Here is a 23,391-nt window from a genome sequence, read left to right as displayed (position 1 = left end):
GATCTTATATGTTGCTGGGATGGCTTGGACACAGCAGTGCCCCATATTAAATGAAGTAGAATCAACAACTTTCATGGCATGTTGTGAAAAATAAGAGGCATAACAAAGTCTTACAAGACTGGGGATATTGGAATAAATCATTGTACAATGTTATATGATCTCAGCCTCACTTACAAGTGACTTTAAATGACTTATAAGGTACAATATTCTTTACAATGCATCAAAATTTGGATAGTACATAGGGTCATGTACTTTGTGTAGAAGAAGAAATGAACAGAGGTAAAGAGCTACACATACTTATGGGCAATGTTGAGTAGCTTAACTGGTTAGTTAGAGACCTGGAAGGAATTAAAATGACATTTACAAATTATGTACATTAATTAGTACTAAATCACTGCACTAATCTTTTTTTGTTGTTCTAGAAGAAGTATTAAGACATAGTTTGAGTCCAAGTGGGGCCAGTGAGCCATGTGGTTGCATCTCAGAAACAGTAGCCCTTGCCGTGTGGTTGACCAACTGACTGAAAAGTGGATTGCAGAATTCAAAGAAGCCTTCTCATTATTTGACAAGGATGGTGATGGGACAGTAACAACAAAGGAATTGGGAACTGTAATGGTGTCTCTCGGGCAGAATCCCACGGAAGCAGGATTATATAGGACATGATTAATGAAGTGGATGCTGATGGTAATGGCACAATTGACTTGCCCAAATTTCTGACAATGATGGCAAGAAAAATGAAAGACAGATAGTGAGGAAGAAATCAGAGAAGCATCGCATGTGTGTGGTGAGGATGGCAATGGTTACATTATACTAGCAGAACTTTGCCATGTGATGATAAATGTTGGAGAGACTTTAACAGATGAAGAGTTTGATGAAGTGATCAGAGAAGCAGATATTGATGGTGATGGTCAAATAAACTATGAAGAGTTTTTAAAAGTGATGGCAGCAAAGTGAAGATATTGTACAGGATGTGTTAAATGTCTTGTACAAAATTGTTTATTTACCTTTTGTTTGCTTGTAAGTTATTTGTAAAAGGTTTTCCCCTACTGTCAAAAATATGCATGGATAGTAATTAGGACTTCATTCCTCCTTTTTAAAATTTTTATTTATTTATTTGACAGCAACAGACAGACAGAGGAAGAGAGAGAGAAGAGAGAGAGAGAATGGGCGTGCCAGTGCCTGTAGCCACTGCAAACGAACTCCAGACACATGTGCCCCCCCGGCTTGTGCATCTGGCTAACGTGGGTCCTGGTGAGTTGAGCCTCGAACTGGGGTCCTTAGGCTTCACAGGCAAGCGCTTAACCACTAAGCCATCTCTCCAGCCCTTCATTCTCCTCCTTGTTTTCTTCCCCTATCTTACTATCCTTAAGCATTATTTTAGAAAATTGATCAAGGAGCATGTTGCATGTGGCTTACTTTGGATATATGAAAGCCCTTCTGCACATCTAAACTTACATGGATTTGGTCAAATGAGTGATCATCTGGCTTATGGCTTTTTTAAAAAGTAGCTTTTAGGAACCATCAGCATATTGTTGTTGGAATGTGGAGTTATGACTCTACATGGACTATAGGCAGTCAACAATATGTGCTTAAAAGGTGCATTATTGGGCTGGATATATGACTTAGAGGTTAAGTTGCTTGTCTATAAGGTCAATCAACCCAGGTTCATTTCCCTAGCACCCATATAAGCCAGATGTACAAGATGGCACATGTGTCTGGAGTTTATTTGCAGTGGCTTGCAGCCCTGCCTCACCCGTTTTCTCTGTCTCTTTCTCCCCTCTCTGCCTTTTTCTCTCTCAAATTAATAACTAAAAATAAAATATTTTTTAAAGTTGCAGTATTGCAAAATGGGTGTATTACCCAGGTACTTGTACACTATTTTTTGTACTGCTGGTATTGTACCAGAAATATTTACTTTTATTGTAAGTTGCCTTTTTTCAAACTTTGTTTAGCCACTTAAAGAAAATCTTATTGGCACAATTTGCTTCAAATCCATTCTGACTTGTATATTTGTTTTTCAATAAAAATGATAATTAAGACTTCAAAAACCATAATTTAACAATACAGAAAATTTTTGTAAGGGAGCTATTTTTGAAGTTCACTTTGATGTCTGATTTCATGTCACACTGAACACACTGTAGTAGGAATCCACTTAAATAATTTTAACTGGAAACATAACATTGTTAATATACTACTTTTAACATTGTTAGTCAATGTGCTACTATACTATGCTAACATACATGACATATTCATATAGAAATTGAGTAAACTTGTTAAAAAATATGTTTAAACTTGCCTGAGACATCCAAAAGGCCACTGATAGCATTGTAACTCATGATCCCTGCATGGGGTTTACGGGGTGCCATGTTATGAGCTGAAGCAAAAGTTGGCCAACAAATTCCACTTCTCCCACCTTTAACAAAAAGAAAGAGATTATCTGGAATTGCACATGTATACACATGGACACCAACATTAAAATTCCAGTTTTTACCTGGTAGAGGTCTAGAACTTCGATGTGCAGCAGTGACCTCAACATTAGGATCATCATTAGGCAGGACATCAGAACAATTAAATTCAGGGCTACTTCCAACAATTAATGAGCTCTATTAAAAATAACCAAGCAACATAGTGTTAATAATAGCTTTTCTTTTTTTTATTTGAGAGCAACAGAGAGAGACAGAGAGAGAATGGGCACGCCAGGGCTTCCAGCCACTGCAAATGAGCCCAGATGCATGCGCCCCCTTATGCATCTGGCTAATGTGGGTCCTGGGGAATCAAGCCTCGAACCTGGGTCTGTAGGCTTCACAGGCAAGTGCTTAACCACTAAGCCATCTCTCCAGCCCTGATAGCTTTTCTTAAAACAGTATAATGATAATAATGTTTTCTAGAAATGCATATATTTAAAAAATATTTTATTTTTATTTATTTGAGAGAAGGAGAGAAAGAGGCAGGAAGAGAGAGAGAGAGAGATTGAGAATGGGTGGGCCAGGGCTTTCAGAAACTGCTAACCAACTCTAGATGCCTGTGCCACCTTATGCATCTGGCCTATGAGGGTCCTTGGGAATTGAACCTAGGTCCTTTGGCTTTGTAGGCAAGTGCCTTGACCACTAAGCTATCTCTCCAGCCCAATAATTGTAATAATAATAATAACAATGATAATTATAATTATCATTGTTATTATTATGAATTCTATTGTAGCAAAACACCAACTAAGACTGTCAGAAGTACATCAATCAGTATGCAAAGAGAAAAAGACAGGACTCTTGCCTCAACTGGAATGACAAAGTGAGAGGAGGAAGATAGATGTGAAAATAATTATATAAGAGAATGTTATGTTTCTGTGTTAGAAATATGAACAAAACAGAAAATAGCAGGAATAAAACAGGGAATGTTATTACACGTCTCTGCTGTTTTAATAAAACTTCCAAAAGGAGGAGAAAATATAATGAAATGTAATACAAAAGATTAGGAGTGATAATCAATAAGAGGTGGGAACAGGGGAGTAGAGGTAAGGAGCAAAGACAAGGAGGTGTGAACTAGTCAGAGATGCCAAGGCGATTATCTTCATTCATCCTTCAATATGCTTACTTCTTTCAGAGTTGCTCATTCTCCTTATTCATTCCTTACCTTAATCGTCACTGTCTTAGTGGACGTTTTGTGCGATACAGCAGATGGCATGTAGATCATGGGAAAAATGGCCATCCCGTTGTTCACTAGGGTCACATTATAGATGTGCACACTCTCTGTGGTCTGTAATGCAATTTGTCTTTTAAACAGTGCTAAGGACAATCTGAATAGAAGCTGCACACTTATCATCTTCAGTCACATTCACCTGAAAATAGATTCCATAATCCCAGCATGTCCAAATGGTAAATCCTTGTATAAGAGAACATCCAGGAAGGCCATCTTGGTTCATGTAGATGCCATATAACCCTCCATGGGCTTCATTGTCAAACCAGCTTTCCACCGGAGTTGACTGACCTGGGAAGAAAATACAGAACCAGAAACTTTATGCTACAAGTTGTATTGTAAGTATTTATTAAAACCAATAAAATTATAGATATCTATCTATCTATATGTATAGATAGATAGATAGGTACAGTCCCAATATAAGTTTTTTTCTTTTATTTATTTCAGAAAGAGAGAGAGGAAGGGAGGGAGAGAGGGGGAGAGAGGGTATGCCAGGGCCTTCAGCTGCATGTACCACCTTGTACATCTGGCTTACATGGGTCCTGGGGAATTGATCCTGGGTTCTTTGGCTTCTGAGGTAAATTCCTTAATGTCTAAGCCATCTTTCCAGCCCTTGAATGTTAAGTTTAAATGTGATGATCTCATATTTTTATGGCTATTTTAAGATTTATTCCACTTTGTATTATGCTTATATAATTTAATCTTTTAATTATTACTCATAATGATTGCTGTGGTAGTTTGATTCAGGTGTCCCCTTAAATTTATATGTTTCAAATGCTAGATCCTGAGCTGGGGCCAGGCACACCACATACATTCATACACATGCAAAAATATACGCAGCATAATCAAACAGGATTTTGATGAAAGTTTCACTTAGTTCTGACTCAAACCAATAAACCTACACAAATTCAGTCTTAAAAAAAACATTTTCAAAATAACTTATCTTGTTAGTTCATAGTCCAAAGTATCACACACTAAGCTGACAAATAATAATTATTTTATTTTTTGGCAAATCTGTGTGTGTTAATTCTTAGTTCTACTAATTCGTCCTTACTTGAGCAAGGTTCACCATCAATGCGGTATCCTGCTCTTCCAAATCCAGCAGCTATATTATTTTGTAAGACTGTATTGGTTCCTCTGTTTATCTACCATAATAACAAAGAACATATTTTAAGTTACTCTATTACATAATGATACAAAGATAGCAAATAAAATTATAATACACATATAAAACCTTTTATTATAATTAGATGTAATCATGATCATTTATTCCATTCAGACTTATATTAGAAACAAAATATTGAAATGACATTAGGATTTGTTTCTTTTATGGTACTATGGATTGACTTCATAAGATTGAGCATTCTAGGCAGATACTGTATCATTGAGTTAAATATATATACATATATGAATATGTATATAATGAATTATAACTACTGATTTAGGTGTACATTAAGTTCTTGATATAAAACAATCACTAGGTACTATATAACCACATTAGAAACAAGAGAACTATGTAAGCCAAGAAACATTAACAAAAGCCAAATAAGTAAATAAACAGTGACCAGATTTCATGACATATTTTTAAAAGTTCATTCACTCTTTCAGCTAACACAGTTTATAATTATATACTATTTTAAGTGTATTCTCCCTACCTCAATTGCTGCATGCCAGAGTGTTGAACTTAAGTCTTTTCTGTTCTGGTAAGTTCCTGGCCAAACTGACAGTGTAACCAAATTTCCCCGGACTCTATTGGCATTCCCCCATATTCTTATGCCTGTGATAAAAATATAAAGAAAATAAAATACATGCTAACTTGTAATTGATACTATGGTTAATGTCTTTCATTTTTTTTATGAAAATATTTTTTCTAGTCCACTCATATTTTAATGAGCCTTCTATATTCTGTTAATGAACTTATGAACTTTACCCCCATTGGATTAGCAAGATTTGAATATTGTGTGTACTTATTATATTGGTTGGTTTATAGACTCCACAGCAGATTTTTTTTTTTTTTTTTTTTTTTTTGAGGTAGGGTTTCATTCTAGCCCAGGATGACCTGGAATTCACTCTCAGGGCAACCTCAAACTCATGGCAATCCTCCTACTTCTGCCTCCCAAGTGCTGGGATTAAAGGTGTGCGCCACCATGCCCAGACTAACAGCAGATTTTAATAAGTTAGCATGCAGCTGTTATATGTGTGAAATAATTTTCATTATGCTCTATACTAATGTAAAAGGAAAGAAACATATTTGACATTGTATGTAATTTTATATTAAAATAATCTTTATTTGTGACTAATCTAGGTATATGGCAATTATTTCAAAAGTGAATGATTTAAATGATTAGTCATTAGATAACTCACATTAGGTCATGGTTTCTACCATCTGATTATGTAGCCATATCTACATGCGGCTTTTTAAATGTAAATTAAGTATAACTAAATTAAGTACAATTAAAATAAAAACTCAGCTCCTCAGTTACACTAGCCACAATTCCCAGGCTGATTAGCCACATATGGCTTAGTGGTCTTCATACTTGACAGGAGACGCCACTTCCACCACCATAGAAAGTGCAGTTGAACAGTATAGCTACAGGGTTTGTGGCAAAACTGGATCATAAGACGTGGCATTTGAACCAAAACTTACCTTCTCCTACTGTAAAGTGAATGATGTTGTCATCTATGTCCAGTCCATCTGTCCCAAACACACCAACTGCTGGGGAGAATCCGTGGTGAAAAGCACAGCCTCGAACGTAACACGAGCCATGCTCTTGAACCTGTGATGTGTTGAGATTCAGTGAACATGTTCAGAATAAAATTAAAATATATTCAGGGCTGGAGAGATGGCTTAGCGGTTAAGCGCTTGCCTGTGAAGCCTAAGAACCCCGGTTCGAGGCTCGGTTCCCCAGGTCCCACGTTAGCCAGATGCACAAGGGGGCGCACGCGTCTGGAGTTCGTTTGCAGAGGCTGGAAGCCCTGGCGCGCCCATTCTCTCTCTCTCCCTCTATCTGTCTTTCTCTCTGTGTCTCTCGCTCTCAAATAAATAAATAAATAAATAAAATTTTATAAAATATATTCAAAGAAAATAATTAACTTTAGTGATTTTCAGTAAACAAACCATGACAAAACTTACCTTACTCTTTCTTCCTTTCTTTTTTCCCCTCCTTTCTTTCTTTCTTTTCTTCTTTCCTTCTTTGTTTTTTTATTCTTTTATGGTTTTTTTGAGGTAGGGACTCACTTTAGCCCAGGCTGACCTTGCATTCACTATGTAGTCTTAGACTGGCCTTGAACTCATGGTGATCCTCCTACTTCAGCCTCCCAAGTGCTGGGATTAAAGGTGTGCTCCACCACACCAGACTTAGTTTACTGTCTCTTAAAGGAGATGAATTCCCAATGTGCTTTTATCCTGAGAAGTTTCCATATATGTTGGATTTATGATTATATAAAGCAAAAGCAATATATTTACTTTAAATGGAGAATAAAAGTCCCCAAGGAATTTCCTGTTTATGTTTCTATTATCCCTGTAGAATGCTAATTGTGCTGAAATTGTTCTTTTCAGAAAATTTTATTATATAATCAACAGAGACTTTAAAAACCCTTAAAGCACAGGGCTGGAGAGATGGCTTAGCAGTTGAAGCATTTGCCTGTGAAACCAAAGGATCGTGGTTCGACTCTCCAGGACCCACGTAAGGCAGATGCACAGGGGGTTGTATGCATCTGGAGTGCGTTTGCAGTGATTGGAGGCTCTGGCATGCCCATTTATTTAAAAAAAAACAACCTTATAACAATAATACCCTAGGTGAGAAGCCACTCATAATTCAAGTGTTAATAGGAATGAGTCAGTAAGAGGCTTAAGATTTTAACATGAAATCTCCCAAGAAATGTGTTCCTTCTCATTTTTCTTAAATCTCCAGCCTCCTTTGAATAATTGTTATCTCTGTGCTTGTCGCATGAAAAATATAAGTAATACTCATTTGGTTTAATAGAGACAATTTTTCTCTCTGATTTCACAGTCAAGTAGAAATGTGAACCATGAGTATATATCTTTAATTTTGTAACTTTAATGATTTACTGACCTTAAAAGACACATGAAATGTATTGAACTAAATGCAGCTATGAATCTAAAAATGTTAATGAGGGACATGTCCAAGAAAGTTTTATTGTATTAGAATATAATTTGGGGATTTAAAAATATTTTATTTGCCGGGCATGGTGGCACATGCCTTTAATCCCAGCACTTGGAAGGCAGAGGTTAAAGGATTGCCATGAGTTCAAGGCCACTCTGAGAATACAGAGTGAATTCTAGGTCAGCCTGGGTTAGAGTGAGACCCTACCTTGAAAAAACCAATATATATGTGTGTGTGTGTGTGTGTGTGTGTGTGTGTGTGTGTGTGTGTGTAATTTATTTATTTTAAAGAAATACAGAGAGAGAATAAGAGATAAAGAGGGAAATAGATAGGGAGAAGAGAGAGAGATACAGAGAAAGAGAATGGGCAGGCCAAAGCCTCCAATTACTGGAAATGAACTCCAGATGCATGTGCCACCTTGTGCATCTGGCTTATGTAGGTTCTAGGGAATTGAACCTGGGTACTTTGGGTTTGCAGGCAAATGCCTTAACTGCTAAGCCATTTCTCCAGCTCAATTTGAGGATTTAATATGTGTGTATTTAGTTGTTAGAATAAAAATAAAATCATTTTATTTTGAACATATACACAAATGAAAGCACAAACCTGTCCTAGGTTAAGAAATGTTATAGAGTATCTTGGATCTGTGCTGTCCCTGAAGCCTTCCTGACCACTGTGATAAAATTCCACATTACTTATTCTTGCATTTCCTAGAGGGGAGGAAGATTGAAAGAAATTTTAATAAAACAAATAAAATAAAACAGATTTGAAATGCCATATAAAACTATTCCAAGTTTTTCATAGAATCCTCAGTGTTCCATTGTTCCTGTAATCCCAAAAACACAGCAGTGTTCCTCAAAGTTTTTTTTTTCCATTGTCTTCCTTTTATTGTTTTTGCCCTGATAGCTTTCTTTCTGCATATGATTTTAGTCCCACAGTTACACTATGTATCTGTTAACATAAAGTGGCCCTTTGAATGACCTCAAACCTTGCAATCTGTTGGGGCATATTAATATTATTTTATTTATTTGAGAGAGAGAGAGAGAGAGAGAGAGAATGGGCATGCCAGCGCCTTCAACTGCTGTAAAGAAACTCTAGACACATGTGCCACCTTGTGTATCTGGCTTACATGGGTTCTAAGGAATTGAACCTGGGTCCTCTAGCTTGACAGGCAAATGCCTTAACCACTAAGCCATCTCTCCAGCCCCATTATTATTATTTTAATATTATTGTCTCTAAAGGAACAGTCTTCTCCTTGTGGTAATATTTCCCCATTGAGAATGCATGTATAAGGCACAAACATAATTTGTCTGATATTTCTATTTGATGTTTTTTTTTTTTTCTATTTGATGTTTTTAAGGGCAGTAAACTTCAGAATACTTTTTTAGAACATGGATTGCCAATTATCTGTAAGTCAGTTTAACATCATACCATTGGGCTGACAAAAGATAACTTTATAGATTAGTACTTATTGCAATAGTGATACGTGAGAGGTCACTGTGTGCTAAGGGCTACATTAAATGCTTAGGCAATCTGTGGATTAATTCTATATAGCAGCCTGTGATTTTGACACTTTTACTATCATAGACATAGAGAAAATAATATGAATCTAAATGTCAGCATAATCTTTAATCATAATATTGTTATCTCTATTTTTGGTATGTTTGGATTATTTTCTTAATGTAAAAACAATAAATTACCTATTGTGCTTGTAAAAAATGATTTCTGTTGGCCTAGTTCTTACCTAAGGCTATTATTCATTTTTTTGTTTTGTTCTGTTTTGTTTTTGTCTACGAAGGTACAACAAGTAACCAGTGATGTCAGGAAATTTACTTGGAAGGTAACACACAGAGCACATAATAACTCTCAAAAATTTACTTTTACATGAGATGGGGAAATGGTTCAGTGCATAAGAGTGCTTGCTGCATAAGCGTTAAAAACCAAGTTCCTATTAAGTACCCTCCTCCCTTCCTTTCTCTTCCCTTTATGTCTCCTTTTAAACTTACTGGCCTCTGCTACTAAGTATTTTCATTCTCACGCAGAAGCCCAGCCATCTGTAGCTAGGATCCACATATGAGAGAGAACATGCAGCACTTGGCTTTCTGGGCCTGGGTTACCTCACCTAGTATAATCCTTTCCAGGTCCATCCATTTTAAAAAATAAAAATAAGTAAAAATAAATTTAAAAAAAGGAGAAACCAAGTTCCATGCCCAGCACTCTCATGAAAAGCTGGGCACGGTCATGCACGCCTGTAAACTCAGAGCCGAGGAAGGCGGTGCCGGGAGGATCACTGATGTTTGCTGCTCAGCCAGTCTAAGCACAAAACAGGGACAGACTTTGTTTCAAGGAAATAAGGTGGAAGAGCAGTAGAAAAGAAATCCTGATGTCCTCTCCTGGTTTCTGTACATGCGTGCATGGGGCACACACATCTGCACATTCATGTGCATAAGCCACATGGACATACACAAATGTAGCACATATCTCATACTACATGTGCCAGAAGACTTATTTTTCCATGCTATCCTGGAAAGAAGTGAGAATTACAGAGACTGTTATATTTAGAAAAATAAACTTTTACTAACCTTTAAATGTCATCATATTTCCAGTGAATGAGCCAACTAGGATACGAGCACCAAAAGATTCTTTGGACCAACCTGGGTAATCGTCACCAACTATTTTGATGTTTCGACTCAGTATCCCAACATCAGCTGCTAATGTGTAGCTCTGACCTGTTCCAGGGACCAGTTGCCTTTCAGCTGAAACAAGACAACTAGATCATCGTCAATGTTGAGAAGCATTTGTCTTTATTAATTTCTTTGCAGTTCACAGACTGAACTTTTGAATATGCCAAAATTCAACACGAATGTATGAACTGATTACATACCTAAACACAGCTAGATGGAAGACCAAAATTTTTAGATAAATACTGAAATGCAGCCAAAGTAATTTTTTCTGTTACACTCAAATGATGGTCATGATGAGCAATCACCATTAATGTTTAATGAATGTTGAAAGTAGTTTGCAATCATATCAAGTTATACATGGGAACATTGTTTTATAATAAATTGAGAAACTTGTTTTAATTTTACTGCTCAGGAAATGTAGAGCAGTTTTCAAAGACCTTGAACAGAACCATCAAGAAATAGATATTATTTCTCTAGGCACGTAAAACTGGATTTTCTCTGCTTTTCTTGTAGCGTATTTTGTGTTGATCACAATTCCTTATATATATATATGTAGTAGCATATCAGACACAATTTACACATTTATACTTAATGACCTATAAACCTAACCTAGATTGCACTCTCATTTCTAGAAACTTAACGTTAGACAAACAGGTGCATTTCAAGCACAGAGAAATGCTTGGTATTTTGAACAAAATAATTCACAATGTCAAATTTTAAAACTAAAATGCTTTAAAATTAACTCAATCAAATGCTTTACAAATAAAATTTAGTGACAATAAGAGGTTCTTCAACAAGCCCTTTCACTTTTTGATTTAAAGAAAAATATACCATATATATGTGTGTGTGTGTGTATGTATATATATATGAAAATAGTGATTTAAAAAGTTTTTTAAAGTTTACTTTTCATGCAGGTCAAGTGTCCCCAAGTCTAGCCAGGTGCCTCACAACTGGAATTCTCACCTGTATCAGAAGCCACCAACAATGGGCTTTCTATCTTAACTGCTCTGTGTGCATGCACCAGTTTCTGAGATGTGAATGTATAAAGATAAATAAGGAAAGTATGGGACATTGTTGATATTATATGTGAAACAATCTTCATGGAAGGATGTTGACTTAATTCTCTCTCAAGATTTACAGTTTTAGCTTTGATCATAGCTTGTTTAAAGACAGTTACAGGGCTGGAGAGATGGCTTAGTGGTTAAGGTGCTTGCTTGTAATGCCTAAGGACCAGGTTTGATTCCCCAGTACCCACTGTAAGCCAGATGCACAAGATGGCACATGCATCTGGAGTTCATTTGCAGTGGGTAGAGGCCCTGGCACACCCATTTTCCCTGTCTGCCTCTTTCTCTCTCACTCTCTTTTTTGAGGCAAGCCTAACAGGTTGGATTTTTTATGAGAGAGAAAGAAAATGAGAGCAAGAGAGAGCAAGACAGAGAAAGAGAGAGAGAGAGAGAATTGACATGCCAGGGCTTCCCGCCACTGGAATCGAACTCCAGATGCGTGTACGCATATGTGACCTTGTGTGTGTGTCACCTTGTGCATCTGGCTTACATGTGATCTGGGGAGTTGAACTTGGGTCCTTAGGCTTCACAGGCAAGTACCTTAATTGCCAAGTCATCTCTTCAGCCTTCCTCTCTTAAATAAATAAAAATAAATTAAAAATATTTAAGGACAATTACAGCTGAAAAAAATACCCATGGAACAAATTAGGGGAACCTCACTTGCTTTTAAAGTTGCATTGTGGGGGCTAGAGAGTTGGCTTAGAAGTTGTTTGCTTACAAAGCCAACAGGCCTAGATTTGATTCCCCAGGCCCCACATACGCCAGATGGGGTGGGGGGGCACATGCATCTGGAGTTCATTTGTAGTGGCTAGAGGACCTGGCATGCTCATTCTCTCTCTGTCTGTCTCTCTTCTATTGCTCTCTCTCTCTCTCTCTCTCTCTCTCTCTCTCTCTCTCTCTCTCTGCTTGCAAAAAATAAATAAAAATTTAAAAAATCTTAAAGTTGCATGTGCATAAGAATTACTTAGAAATTTAGAAAAGAAAAATGCAAGCCAGGTATGGTGGTGCATACCTTTAATCCCAGCACATGGGAGACAGAGGTAGGAGGATTGCCAAGAGTTTGAGGCCACCCTGAGACTACAAAGTGAATTCCAGGTCAGCCTGGGCTAGAGTGAAACCCTACCTCAAAAAAAACCAAAAAAATGCCAGGCATGGTGGCTCATGCCTTTAATCCCAGCACTTGGGAGGCAGAGGTAGGTGGATCACCGTTAGTTTGAAGCCACCCTGAGACTACAAAATGAATTCCAGGTCATCTTGGGCTAAAGTGAGACCCTACCTCAAAACAACAACAACAACAAAAATGCTGGGCAGGATCTTATCTCCTAGAACGTTAAATAGAATATCTTTGATGAGTGTTTCCTGAATGAGCGGCTGCTTGGATGAATGGCTGTACAGCAAGGGCTATTGGTAGTCAACATATGCCTAGTACCATCTTTTGTGTACCAATGTCAATCTGGCTTAAATGTCTGCTGCAATATTTGTGGCATGTTTTATGAAAGCATTATAATTACAAGGTGGAACACTAATGAACATTTCTAAGCATTTGAACCACATACCCATTTGGTTAAAGAATAACCACTTACCAAAGTGAGTGTAGGAAAGGCTGTCATTAAGAATGAGAATTTTGTGACCATGCAAGATTTTAACAATTCTTCTAGTCTCTGTCTGGTATAAATCATAGCTTGTGGTAGTAATCACAATCTCTTCTCCCTCCTTGAAAAACAAAAACCAAAGCCAAATTCAAAGAATAATTTAAGATAGGTTTACATTTTATAGTAACGAACATTAAAGAATTCTAAATTTAAATTGGATTAGCAATCATTTTATCAGAATACAGTATACATTTAGATTTCTAGCAATAGATGTGCTTATTTTATGTTAAGAATTCTAAACTGTGGATTTACTATTTATAATCTTCCAGAATCTCTTATTTAGCATAAGCATTACTTGAATGTCAGTGGGCGTTAAGATATTTTCTTTCCAAATTCTTAACATTTCAAATCGCATATTAGAAAATGCATTTAAAATAATTTAAATAATTCCATTATTTCTTTGGTAAGGATTATCAAATATATTTTTCTTCACTTTTTATTTATTTGAGAGTGACAGACAGAGAGAGAAAGGCAGAGAGAGAGAGAGAGAGAATGGGTGTGCTAGGGCCTCTAGCCACTACAAACAAACTCCAGACTTGTGAGACCCCTTATGCATCTGGCTAACATGGGTCCTGGGAATCAAGCCTTGCACAGGTGTCCTTATGCTTCACAGGCAAGCGCTTAACCACTAAGCCATTTCTCCAGCCCTTATCAAATATTTTTTAATAAACAACTTTATATAATTCTTTTATCACTAATAAACTGATGATGTTCTTTATATAGTCTTTAAAAAACAGTTTTTTACATTTTTAGACCTTGTTTTTCTTGAGCTAGATTTTCACTGTAGCCAAGTTTGACCTGGAACTCACTCTGTGGTCCCAGGCTGGCCTTGAACTGATGGTGATCCTTTTACCTATGCCTCTGCAGTGCTGGGAATAAAGGAGTACATCACCATACTCAGCCCATTGTAAACTTTTATTGACAACCTGCATTCATACACACAATTACCTTGACCTAAAACCCTGCCCACCAACCACCCTCTCTTGTCTTCCCTCCCTATCCCTACTTATAAGGTCATCTCTTACAAGCTGACTATAAAATATACAAAGTTGGCATCACATGAGAAAATAGAGGCCCTGTTTTTAAGGGGAATGATAGTCTGTATTCACTTTCTATCACAAAATGTGTCTCTACCTGCCAGTCCACAGGGTCCCTCAGGGACAAGACCTTGGAGCCTGCCTCTGTGGTTTCTGAAAGCTTTGTTTTATATATTGAACGTGGAAGTCCATGAAGATCCAGCTCTCCAAACACCCCTGAAGAACAAAAGTGACTCTCCTTAGTTATCACATGGCCCCCAAGTTCATTGGTAGCATATGAGACTGTTCATTCATGTATTTTAATAAGGACGATTTGAGAACTATGGAATGACTCCAGCTTATCTGCTCAGGGCTGTGGGAAGGCTTTGACACTTTGACCCAACCTCTGGGGATCTGGCCCAAAGAAATGAATTCCAGTACAAAAAGATATTTACCTCAAGGATATTTGAATATATGAAATTAGAATTAATCCAAGGGTACAAAAATCAAAGAATGATTAGATGTATTTTGATATGCTAATACCAAAAACAGTACTAAATGAAAATAATTTTATTTATTGGCAGTGATTAGATAATGTATACATAATATGTTAGTAGTGAAAAAAGGAATAGTACTACCACCATAGATCAACATATGTAAAATATTCATAGGAGGCATAGATAAGAAAACATGTGAAGACACACAAAATTGTTAACTAATGCTACTTTCCTCAAGGGGCATATAACTGGAAAGATACACTCTTTTTCAGTTTTTAAAAATATTTACTTGTATATGTATATAAGGACATTCCAGAGTCCCTTGCCACTGCATACAAGCACCATACACTTGTACATTTTGTATCTGCCTTTTAATAATGGCTGCGAATTGAACCTGAGCCAGTGGGCTTTGCAAGAAAGACAAACACTTTTATTGGTACTGTTCTGTTATATAGAAAGAGTAATTTTTGATAGAAAAAAAAAACACATAAAAGCGAACGTGTATGGGGTATGTGTGTGTGAGAGAGAGAGAGAGAGAGAGAGCAAGGTAACAAATTTGATTTTGAACCTTTTGTTTTTTGAGACAAAGAATCTTGTAGCCAAGCTGCCTTTCAACTCATTATATAGTTGAGGCTGATCTTGAACACCCGATCCTCCTACCACATTTCCAAAGAGCTGGTATTACAGACATGTATCATCACACCTGGTTAATTATGAGCCAGTTTTAAGCTTCCTTATTTATCTAATATCCATTTTAGAATCTGTATTATGGAATTGTCACTCATGCTTATGTGTCTTCTAAATAAACATGCAATAGTATTAATAAAAATAGTTATTAATTGTGGCTACAATGAGCAAACTCATTTAGGTCCCTTGCCTTCCAGATTTTAAGAGGAATATGCACAACACATGAGTGCCACTGGGAAGTTAAACCCAACTAGAGCTGTGACTGTATAACTGATATTAGACAAAATAACCACAGAGCGTTTGTTGCACTGTAAATGGAAATATATGCAGGAAAGTTGTCTTTCAGGGGAAAGCACTAAATTTGAAAAGTATTATTGTTCACATTAAGATTCAGTTTTATAGTAAATTACATTTTGGTATGAAATACATATATTTCCATATTTCTAATGTGTGATGTTACATGATTTAATTGTTAAACATCTCTGTCACTTGCATGGCCCTCAACAAGGTCTACAAAGCTTGCTATATTACATTGCCTCAAGCTAAGCACTTTAGTGGTTTGTATTTTTAAGCAGACTTGCAAAAATGACATGACATTTTTGGTACCCAGAGGCACATACCTATGACCTTTGCCCCTTGATTTGGTCCTTCTGGAAGAGCCCATTCTGGGGTAGAATGGTTTCCTGTAAGAACAATCTGTAATTCTCCTTTAAAAGGGTTATCTTCCCAGCCTCCAATTAATCTACCTCCCTGTAGCAAAGAAGAAAATTGTCAGTACTTAAAAAAAATTAGCACAAACATTTTCACCCATCAAAAAGGAATTGAATGCTGGGTGTGGTGGCGCACACCTTTAATCCCAGCACAAAGGCAAAGGTAGGAGGATCGCCATGAGTTCAAGGTCACCCTGGGACTACAGAGTTAATTCCAGGTCAGCCTGGACCAGAGTGAGACCCTACCTCGAAAAACCAATCGCAAAAACAAAAAAAAAAAACGATTTGAGAAGTTATTGGAAGCTTTTCCTAGTAAAAATGAAGGCATTTTGTTATGTAAGTCTTGTAACTGGGACTGTTTTTTTTTTTTAATATTTTTTTGGTCATTTTTATTTCTTTATTTGAGAGTGACAGAGAGAGAGGGAGAGAAAGACACAGATAGAAAGGGAATGGGCACGCCAGGGCTTCCAGCCACTGCAAACGAACTCCAGATGCGTGCGCCCCCTTGTGCATCTGGCTAACATGGGACCTGGGGAACCGAGCCTTGAACCGGGGTCCTTAGGTATCACAGGCAAGCGCTTAACCGCTAGGCCATCTCTTCAGCCCTGGGAGTGATTTTAAATCATTCACCTTGGGATAGGCAGTCCAAATGCTTTTTCTAAGGTCAAGTTTAATATCTACTTATTGTCAGAAATGGACCTAAATCTAAGAGCTCCTAAGTGCTAAACTAGTGGTTCTTGAGCAGACCACACTGTACTTGCATGTCATTTGCCATATTGAAAATATACGGGCTGGAGAGGTGGCTTAGCGGTTCAGCACTTGCCTGTGAAGTCTAAGGACCCCGGTTTGAGGCTGGGTTCCCCAGGTCCCACGTTAGCCAGATGCACAAGGGGGTGCATGCATCTGGAGTTTGTTTACAGTGGCTGGAAGTCGTGGCACGCCCATTCTCTCCCTCTCCCTCTATCTGTCTTTCTCTCTGTGTCTGTCACTCTCAAATAAATAAATTTAAAAAATAAAAATAAAAAAATAAAAGAAAATATACTCATCACATCAAACTTCAAAGTTTTTCCTTTCATGAGCCATCATTGATAACAACGATAGTGATTGTTAAATTCTTGCTAATTCTACGTCAGGCCAAAGATATAAGGCTTTGCATATATAAATGACATAGTTTAACCTTAAATTGAAACCCATGAACTAATATGCATGGTGTGGCTACAGACTTATTCTAATTTCATAGGTGAGGAAACTGATGCAGACATGAAAGAGGTGAAATAACTTAACCTGAGTTACACAGCTGACAATTATTTCTTTGATTTACCTTCACAGCCTACATATCTGAACAAAATACTCCACTGCTTAAAGCAACACAGTTCTTCATTTTATCCCTTCATTTTTACAAAAAGCTATGAAATGCTTTGAAAAATAGTGCTTAATAGCTTTTTAGTCCATCAAGTTTTTCAAGACTAAAAATGCAGGGACATAGAATAATGAAGCTTATTAAACTGTTACATGTTGAAAACCAACTGAGGTTGAAGATAGGATGAGGAAACTGTTTCCAATAATTGAAGCATTTTATTAGTTTACTCTTGCTTTCACAATTCCATGTATATTTCTTTGTAACAAATATTATTTGAATTCTTTTTTTATAAGTAGCAATATTTTTTAAGTTATTTTATTTATTTCAGAAAGAAAGAGGCAGATAGAGAAAGAGCATGGGCATGCCAGGGTCTTCAGCTGCTGTAAACTCCAGACACATGCACCAACTTGTGCATCTGGCTTACGTGGGTCCTGGGGAATTGAATCTGGGTCCATTGGCTTCTTAGGTAAATGCCTTAACCATTAAGCCATCTGTTCAGCCCCAGAATAAATTCATTTGTTACCCCCAAATTACTAGGGATTCCCTCTCAGAAGGTGCAAACCCATAGTTTAGCTTTATATAATAACACTTCAAATATTTTAAGTAGACTTGAAATGGAAAGACCTTACACTCAAGAATATCTTGATAATTATCCCTTAAGATGTGTTGAGTCCACAATTTGTTTTCTTTTGGTTTTTTGAGGTAGGGCCTCACTCTAGCTCAGGCTGACCTGGAACTCACTCGGTATTCTCAGAGTGGCTTTGAATTCACAGTGACCCTCCTACCCCTGCCCCCCCCCCAGTACTGGGATTAAAGGCATGTGCCACCATGCCCGGCTAAGTCCACAGTTTAATGAAGGCCAAAGTATACTGGATATATCTGATGCTAGCACTCCCTGGGCCAGAGCAGCTCCCTCTCTCTCTCTCTCTTTCTCTCTCTCTCTGTCTTTCTCTCTGTGTCTCTCTCTCTGTGTTTAATCTATACCCATTGAATGCTTTCTTGTTGCTATTCCTATAAATTTATATTTCAGAGATTGGTTAGTAAGATTAATGACATAAATGACAAGACCTTCTTCTTACCTGTATTGATATGTAGGTAGCATTTAAAACAACTTTTCTGTAAGAAGGCCCTGAAGCTCCCACACTGGATTTATCTTCCAGTTCTAGTACTCCCCAAATAATGAGCCTTTCCATTGGTGGCATGTCTGTGTCAGCTACAATCCATGCTCCTATAAAAGAATTAGAAGCATCATGTGATATCATAAAACATTCACAATTTTACCAGTGAGCCTTCGTTTTGAAGTTCATGTTAAATCTTTCCACATAATGACTCATTCCTGTCTCTCCCAGAAAATGTGCTTGTGTGTGTGTGTGTGTTTTGTTGTTGTTGTTATTCTCCTTTGTTTTGAGACATAATTTTGTGATATTGCCCAAGTCCTCCTTGGACTCCTAGGCTTAAAGAATCTCCCTTTCTCAGCTTCCTGATATCTGGGCCTACAGACACTTGGCACCACACACATCTAATTATTATTAAGAGGTTAAAACAACACATAACACACAAATATTCATTTAATACCTGGGAAACCATAATAGAGCCTATATCTTCAACAGTTGCTCCTTCTCCAAGTTGTGATGCTTAAAGGCTAAACCTAACTATGGGGGCACCTGTCCTGTCATAGTATTAATGTTACAGAAACAGAAGCAATTTACCTATTGATATTTGCATGTTTACCTTCAGGAATGACCACATTGGCTCCTGGGTAGGGCACAGTATAGTTGTTTTCTCGAGATGATTGCCAAAAAGAATCATTTGACCATAAACTGAAATGAGAAGTTACATTTCTATTAAATATTCTGTATACATACTAAGGGAACACCTCCCTGGTGCCTAGCATTATGCTAGGTATTTTGGGAGCAATACAATGTGAGTTAAATGGTGTATGATTTCACGAACTAGACAAGCTAATATGTGTGATTATTAGTATTAATATAACACACAGACTACATATGTAGATTTGATCAAAATCTTTTATTGATCAAAATGTTTCCTTTTCACAAGTTAAATCACATTTTCTCCCAGTGATTTGTATTTGTGTTAGATGCTAACTTTGGCTATAATATAAATTATTCTATTTTCTAAAAAGGAATCCAATGGTAGGAAGATGTAAAAACAATGAATACTTTACTCATTTAAAGACATGTTCTACCACACACATGGTGATATTTTATGGGAAAAGTGGTGAAGGATATAGTTGGATAGACTTTATGAAGGGAGGAGTAAGAGGAATGGTTTCTGAATTGACAAGAATAAATCAATGAGGTGATGCCCCTGGACAATGGCATGGTGGGAAGTGGAGGTGGCAGGTCTGCATTTGGAATGAAGACTATGGCAAATGAAAATAAATATGGAAGTACATTGGGGCAACACCATGCCTTCTAGAAACTACTTCTTTTACTTATTTATTTAAGAAAGAAAGAGGCAAAAAAACCCAACAACAACAACAAATAAGTGGCGGAGGGGAATGGGCACACCAAGGCTTTCTATCCACTGCAAATGAACTCCAGATGCATGCACCACTTTGTGCATCTGGCTTATATGAGCACTGGGGAATCAAACCTGGAATCTTAAGCCTCACAAGCCATCTCTCCTGGCCTAGAAACTACTTCTTAATTAAAATAATTTCCAAGGATATAATTATAAATAATCAATGATATTTTCCAAGTGGAAGATGTTTCTAATCAGAGATTTTTCTAATGTAATAAACATTTTAAAACCATTATTATACTAATTCTGGAATTATACAAAAGGATTAACATACAGTTTGGCAAGATGCATCTAATATTTTATTAGACAATCATGTTTCATCTTTATATTACAAAGAAAAAAATTGTTTTAACCCAGAAGAATACAATTTTTTTGAAATAAAATTAAATAAGCTGTCTTATGAGTCTGATGGTGACAGGTGGAGAAAGTGACAGAATCTGCTAAGATAACTGTGGACCCAGACAGCTCATGTTTACTTGGTTTTACCTATATAATAACGGAGCTAGGTCATGCCTAATATCTGAATCTAACTTTTCGTAAGTGTGATATTGCCAGTGGTAACTCTCACACTTTATTTTTCTGAAATTTCTCCATTTTCTCATGCAGGACTATTATAATGTCAAGCAAAGATGAATATGGATATATTTGCGAACTACAAGGCATTGCACAGAAGGCATTCTCTCACCCAGGAGTGTCACATGAACAAGACTATGTAAGAAGTATCAAAGGGTATCTAAAAAGGCCTACATACTTGTAAGTGGCTGGTCGCTTCTGGGGGACTGGTTTTCTTGATGGCGGATGTACAGGAAAGCAGTCTTGAAGAATACAGCAGTAAGCTTGGAAATTAATGACAACATCTTTCACATCAGGATCCAGGACCCCAGAAGTGGGCTGGCTTTGATGAAGGTCACTTCTTCCTGACACTAGGAGCAAAGTAAGTGCACTTGAAATTAAAATAATGATTACAGTACTTAAATGTAAACAAAAATCATAGTATTTTGGAAAATATTATTTAGAAAGAAATAGAGACAGTATCGAAAAACTTTAAAGATATATATCTTACTAGGAAGTAGTCAGTAAAAAAAAAAAACTTCACAAAAATGAATGCTTTATAATTTAATTTAAATTTATTGCTACATACTTTTATCTATCAAAAATAATTGAATAATAGAAATAAATATGACAGCTTCTGTTATATTAATTTCATCTCAGTCTATGAAATAAAATTATCAGAATCTTGTGTATGTAACTGTTATCTCCAAAAATTAAATGTAAATTCTTCACCTTGAGGCTTTTTTCCAGCAAAAATTTAATATCTAGTCTTCTCATTCCACAAATATTAATCAAGTTCTGTTAACAGACATAACTAGAGCACATTTGACTACTAAGAAATTTTTCTCATCTTCAGACCAAACATTGGTTAAAACAATGTCTTCTGTCTAACCAATACAGACCCAGGTAATAGAGGGTACTAGTGTTGGCTTCAAGATGCCAGTCTCCATTCTTGCTAGTATTCCAGTTCAAGGGATTTGAAGAACCGTTCCTCATATCAATAACATTAAACATGTCAGGATTCTTAGTGAAGTTATGTGATATAATTACATAGTCTTCTTCCTGAAATGTTTGCAGGAAAATGTAATATGATTTATATGTGAATTGCTACATATTATAGGTTAATTTTGATTACAATAGTATACTATAACAAAATATTTAGTTGCAGTTTACTTTTCATTTTGCAATCATATTTCACTTAGCATTCTAAATGAGTATGTCACTAATGCTAGTTCTAGCATTAAGGCAAAGAAAGGACTCTTTCTCTCTCTCTCTCATACATACATACGAATACATACATACATACACACACACACACACACACACACACACACACACACACACACACACATCTTCCTCCTTATCCCTATCCATCCCTTACCCTCCTGCCCATACTTTGTCTTTTCCATAGCCCCCACATAACACAAATTTGAATATGTAAGTAAGTGTATATACATATATGTAGTTAAGGAGTATTTATTTCGACAATAATTGAAGTATTTAAAATAATGCTACCAGGGCTCAGGGCTGTGCAAATATGTGGTATAGGTAGAAGAACATACAGAGGAGGAAACCATGCTAATCAGGAGTCTGCTTACAACTAGTGGAGAATAGACAGGACCAGGGTAAACCACACAGGCCTTCAACTTCATCTACAAACTTTTGTTTATTTTTAAAGATAACAAATATTCAGAGACTCTTAGTATCAGGTGAACACACAAATATTGTACTTTAAAAATATGTTATTCATTTATTTGCAAGCAGAAGGAGAGATGGAGGGGAATGGGTGTACCAGGACTTCTTGCCACTGAAAATAAATTCCAGATGCATGTGCCACTTTGTGCATCTGGCTTTATGTGAGTACAGAGGAACTGAACCCAGATTACTTGGCTTTGCAGGCAAATACCTTAACCAGTGAGCCATCTCTCCAGCCCCAAATATTGAACTTCATAAATGATTTTCTGCATGTTTGATTTAGTTCATGGTACAAACAATAAGCCCTTAAGTAGTGCCTGAGAATGACAAACACAGAAGGTATGAAAATTATTGTGACAAAGGCAGAAAGAGTATTGTGGAAGTAAGACAGAAAGGTTGCTTACTCTGATTCACATGAAGCTTTCAGGGCTTCTTAGATTGAGAATAGGCCATGAAGAGTACATAGGACTTTAACAAGACAATGTGTGAAGCAAGGGCATTTGGGGTTTAACAATGGGTCAGGACAACCATACAAGCTGCTATGCTATTATAAGTGACAGGCTGTTAACTTTATAGTCCTTTTGTTACCTTAAATCCATAGAATGTTGAGGTATATGATATGTTGGTTAAGTGATCTGCATCTTTAAAATACCAGTTGATGTGGTTTGCATTCGGAATCAGAGCCATCCATCCAGACTTATGTGTCAGTCGTTTCTTCTGAAAGGGAACAACACTGGTACCTGTGGAAGAACATAAAATGAGTGAGTTACAGTGAGCTCTACCTTCATGAAACTCCTCCTCTTAGGAACAAGTGAAACATAAAATGCTGGTTTAGTCTATGGAGGTCTCTAAAGAGAGATTCCATTAAGTTCAAAAGGCCTTATTTAACTGAAAGCTTCAAGTGTTTAATGTTACACTTAACTGGAACAAGAAATCAGTGCCTTCTCACATTGCATTAGGAATTGAATTGGAGACCTCATTCCTTACAAAGAGGTACAATTAAAATGTGGTGGCCATTATATATAAATTATAAATCAATGAAAATTTCATTACTAATACTATTTTTTTTTAATTTTTCTTAGTTATTTGTACTTTTCCTAATCATTTCTAACTGTA

General features: G+C 36.7%; 1 protein-coding gene and 1 pseudogene across 1 annotated transcript in view; one reads left to right on the top strand and one right to left on the bottom strand.

The window, feature by feature from the left end:
- Nucleotides 1-23,391, bottom strand: part of Pkhd1l1 (PKHD1 like 1) — a 196,807-nt gene that overhangs the window by 38,423 nt on the left and 134,993 nt on the right. Inside the window, exons 51-67 of the mRNA XM_045144474.1 lie at nucleotides 22,864-23,015; nucleotides 21,483-21,642; nucleotides 20,780-20,951; nucleotides 19,216-19,304; nucleotides 18,564-18,712; nucleotides 16,035-16,164; nucleotides 14,349-14,467; nucleotides 13,146-13,275; nucleotides 10,397-10,570; nucleotides 8,421-8,524; nucleotides 6,338-6,467; nucleotides 5,346-5,467; nucleotides 4,745-4,835; nucleotides 3,833-3,981; nucleotides 3,628-3,750; nucleotides 2,492-2,603; nucleotides 2,297-2,413 (exon numbers count right to left, since the gene is read on the bottom strand). Coding sequence (XP_045000409.1) covers nucleotides 2,297-2,413; nucleotides 2,492-2,603; nucleotides 3,628-3,750; nucleotides 3,833-3,981; nucleotides 4,745-4,835; nucleotides 5,346-5,467; nucleotides 6,338-6,467; nucleotides 8,421-8,524; nucleotides 10,397-10,570; nucleotides 13,146-13,275; nucleotides 14,349-14,467; nucleotides 16,035-16,164; nucleotides 18,564-18,712; nucleotides 19,216-19,304; nucleotides 20,780-20,951; nucleotides 21,483-21,642; nucleotides 22,864-23,015 — 2,223 coding nt within the window. The remainder of the gene's footprint in view (nucleotides 1-2,296; nucleotides 2,414-2,491; nucleotides 2,604-3,627; nucleotides 3,751-3,832; nucleotides 3,982-4,744; nucleotides 4,836-5,345; nucleotides 5,468-6,337; nucleotides 6,468-8,420; nucleotides 8,525-10,396; nucleotides 10,571-13,145; nucleotides 13,276-14,348; nucleotides 14,468-16,034; nucleotides 16,165-18,563; nucleotides 18,713-19,215; nucleotides 19,305-20,779; nucleotides 20,952-21,482; nucleotides 21,643-22,863; nucleotides 23,016-23,391) is intronic.
- Nucleotides 469-954, top strand: LOC105944223 (annotated as a pseudogene).

This window comes from Jaculus jaculus, chromosome 2 (assembly GCF_020740685.1).
Source record: "Jaculus jaculus isolate mJacJac1 chromosome 2, mJacJac1.mat.Y.cur, whole genome shotgun sequence".
Lineage (NCBI taxonomy): Eukaryota > Metazoa > Chordata > Mammalia > Rodentia > Dipodidae > Jaculus > Jaculus jaculus.
The sequence above is the reverse complement of the archived record's forward strand: the minus strand, read 5'-3'. Positions and strand labels throughout refer to the sequence as shown.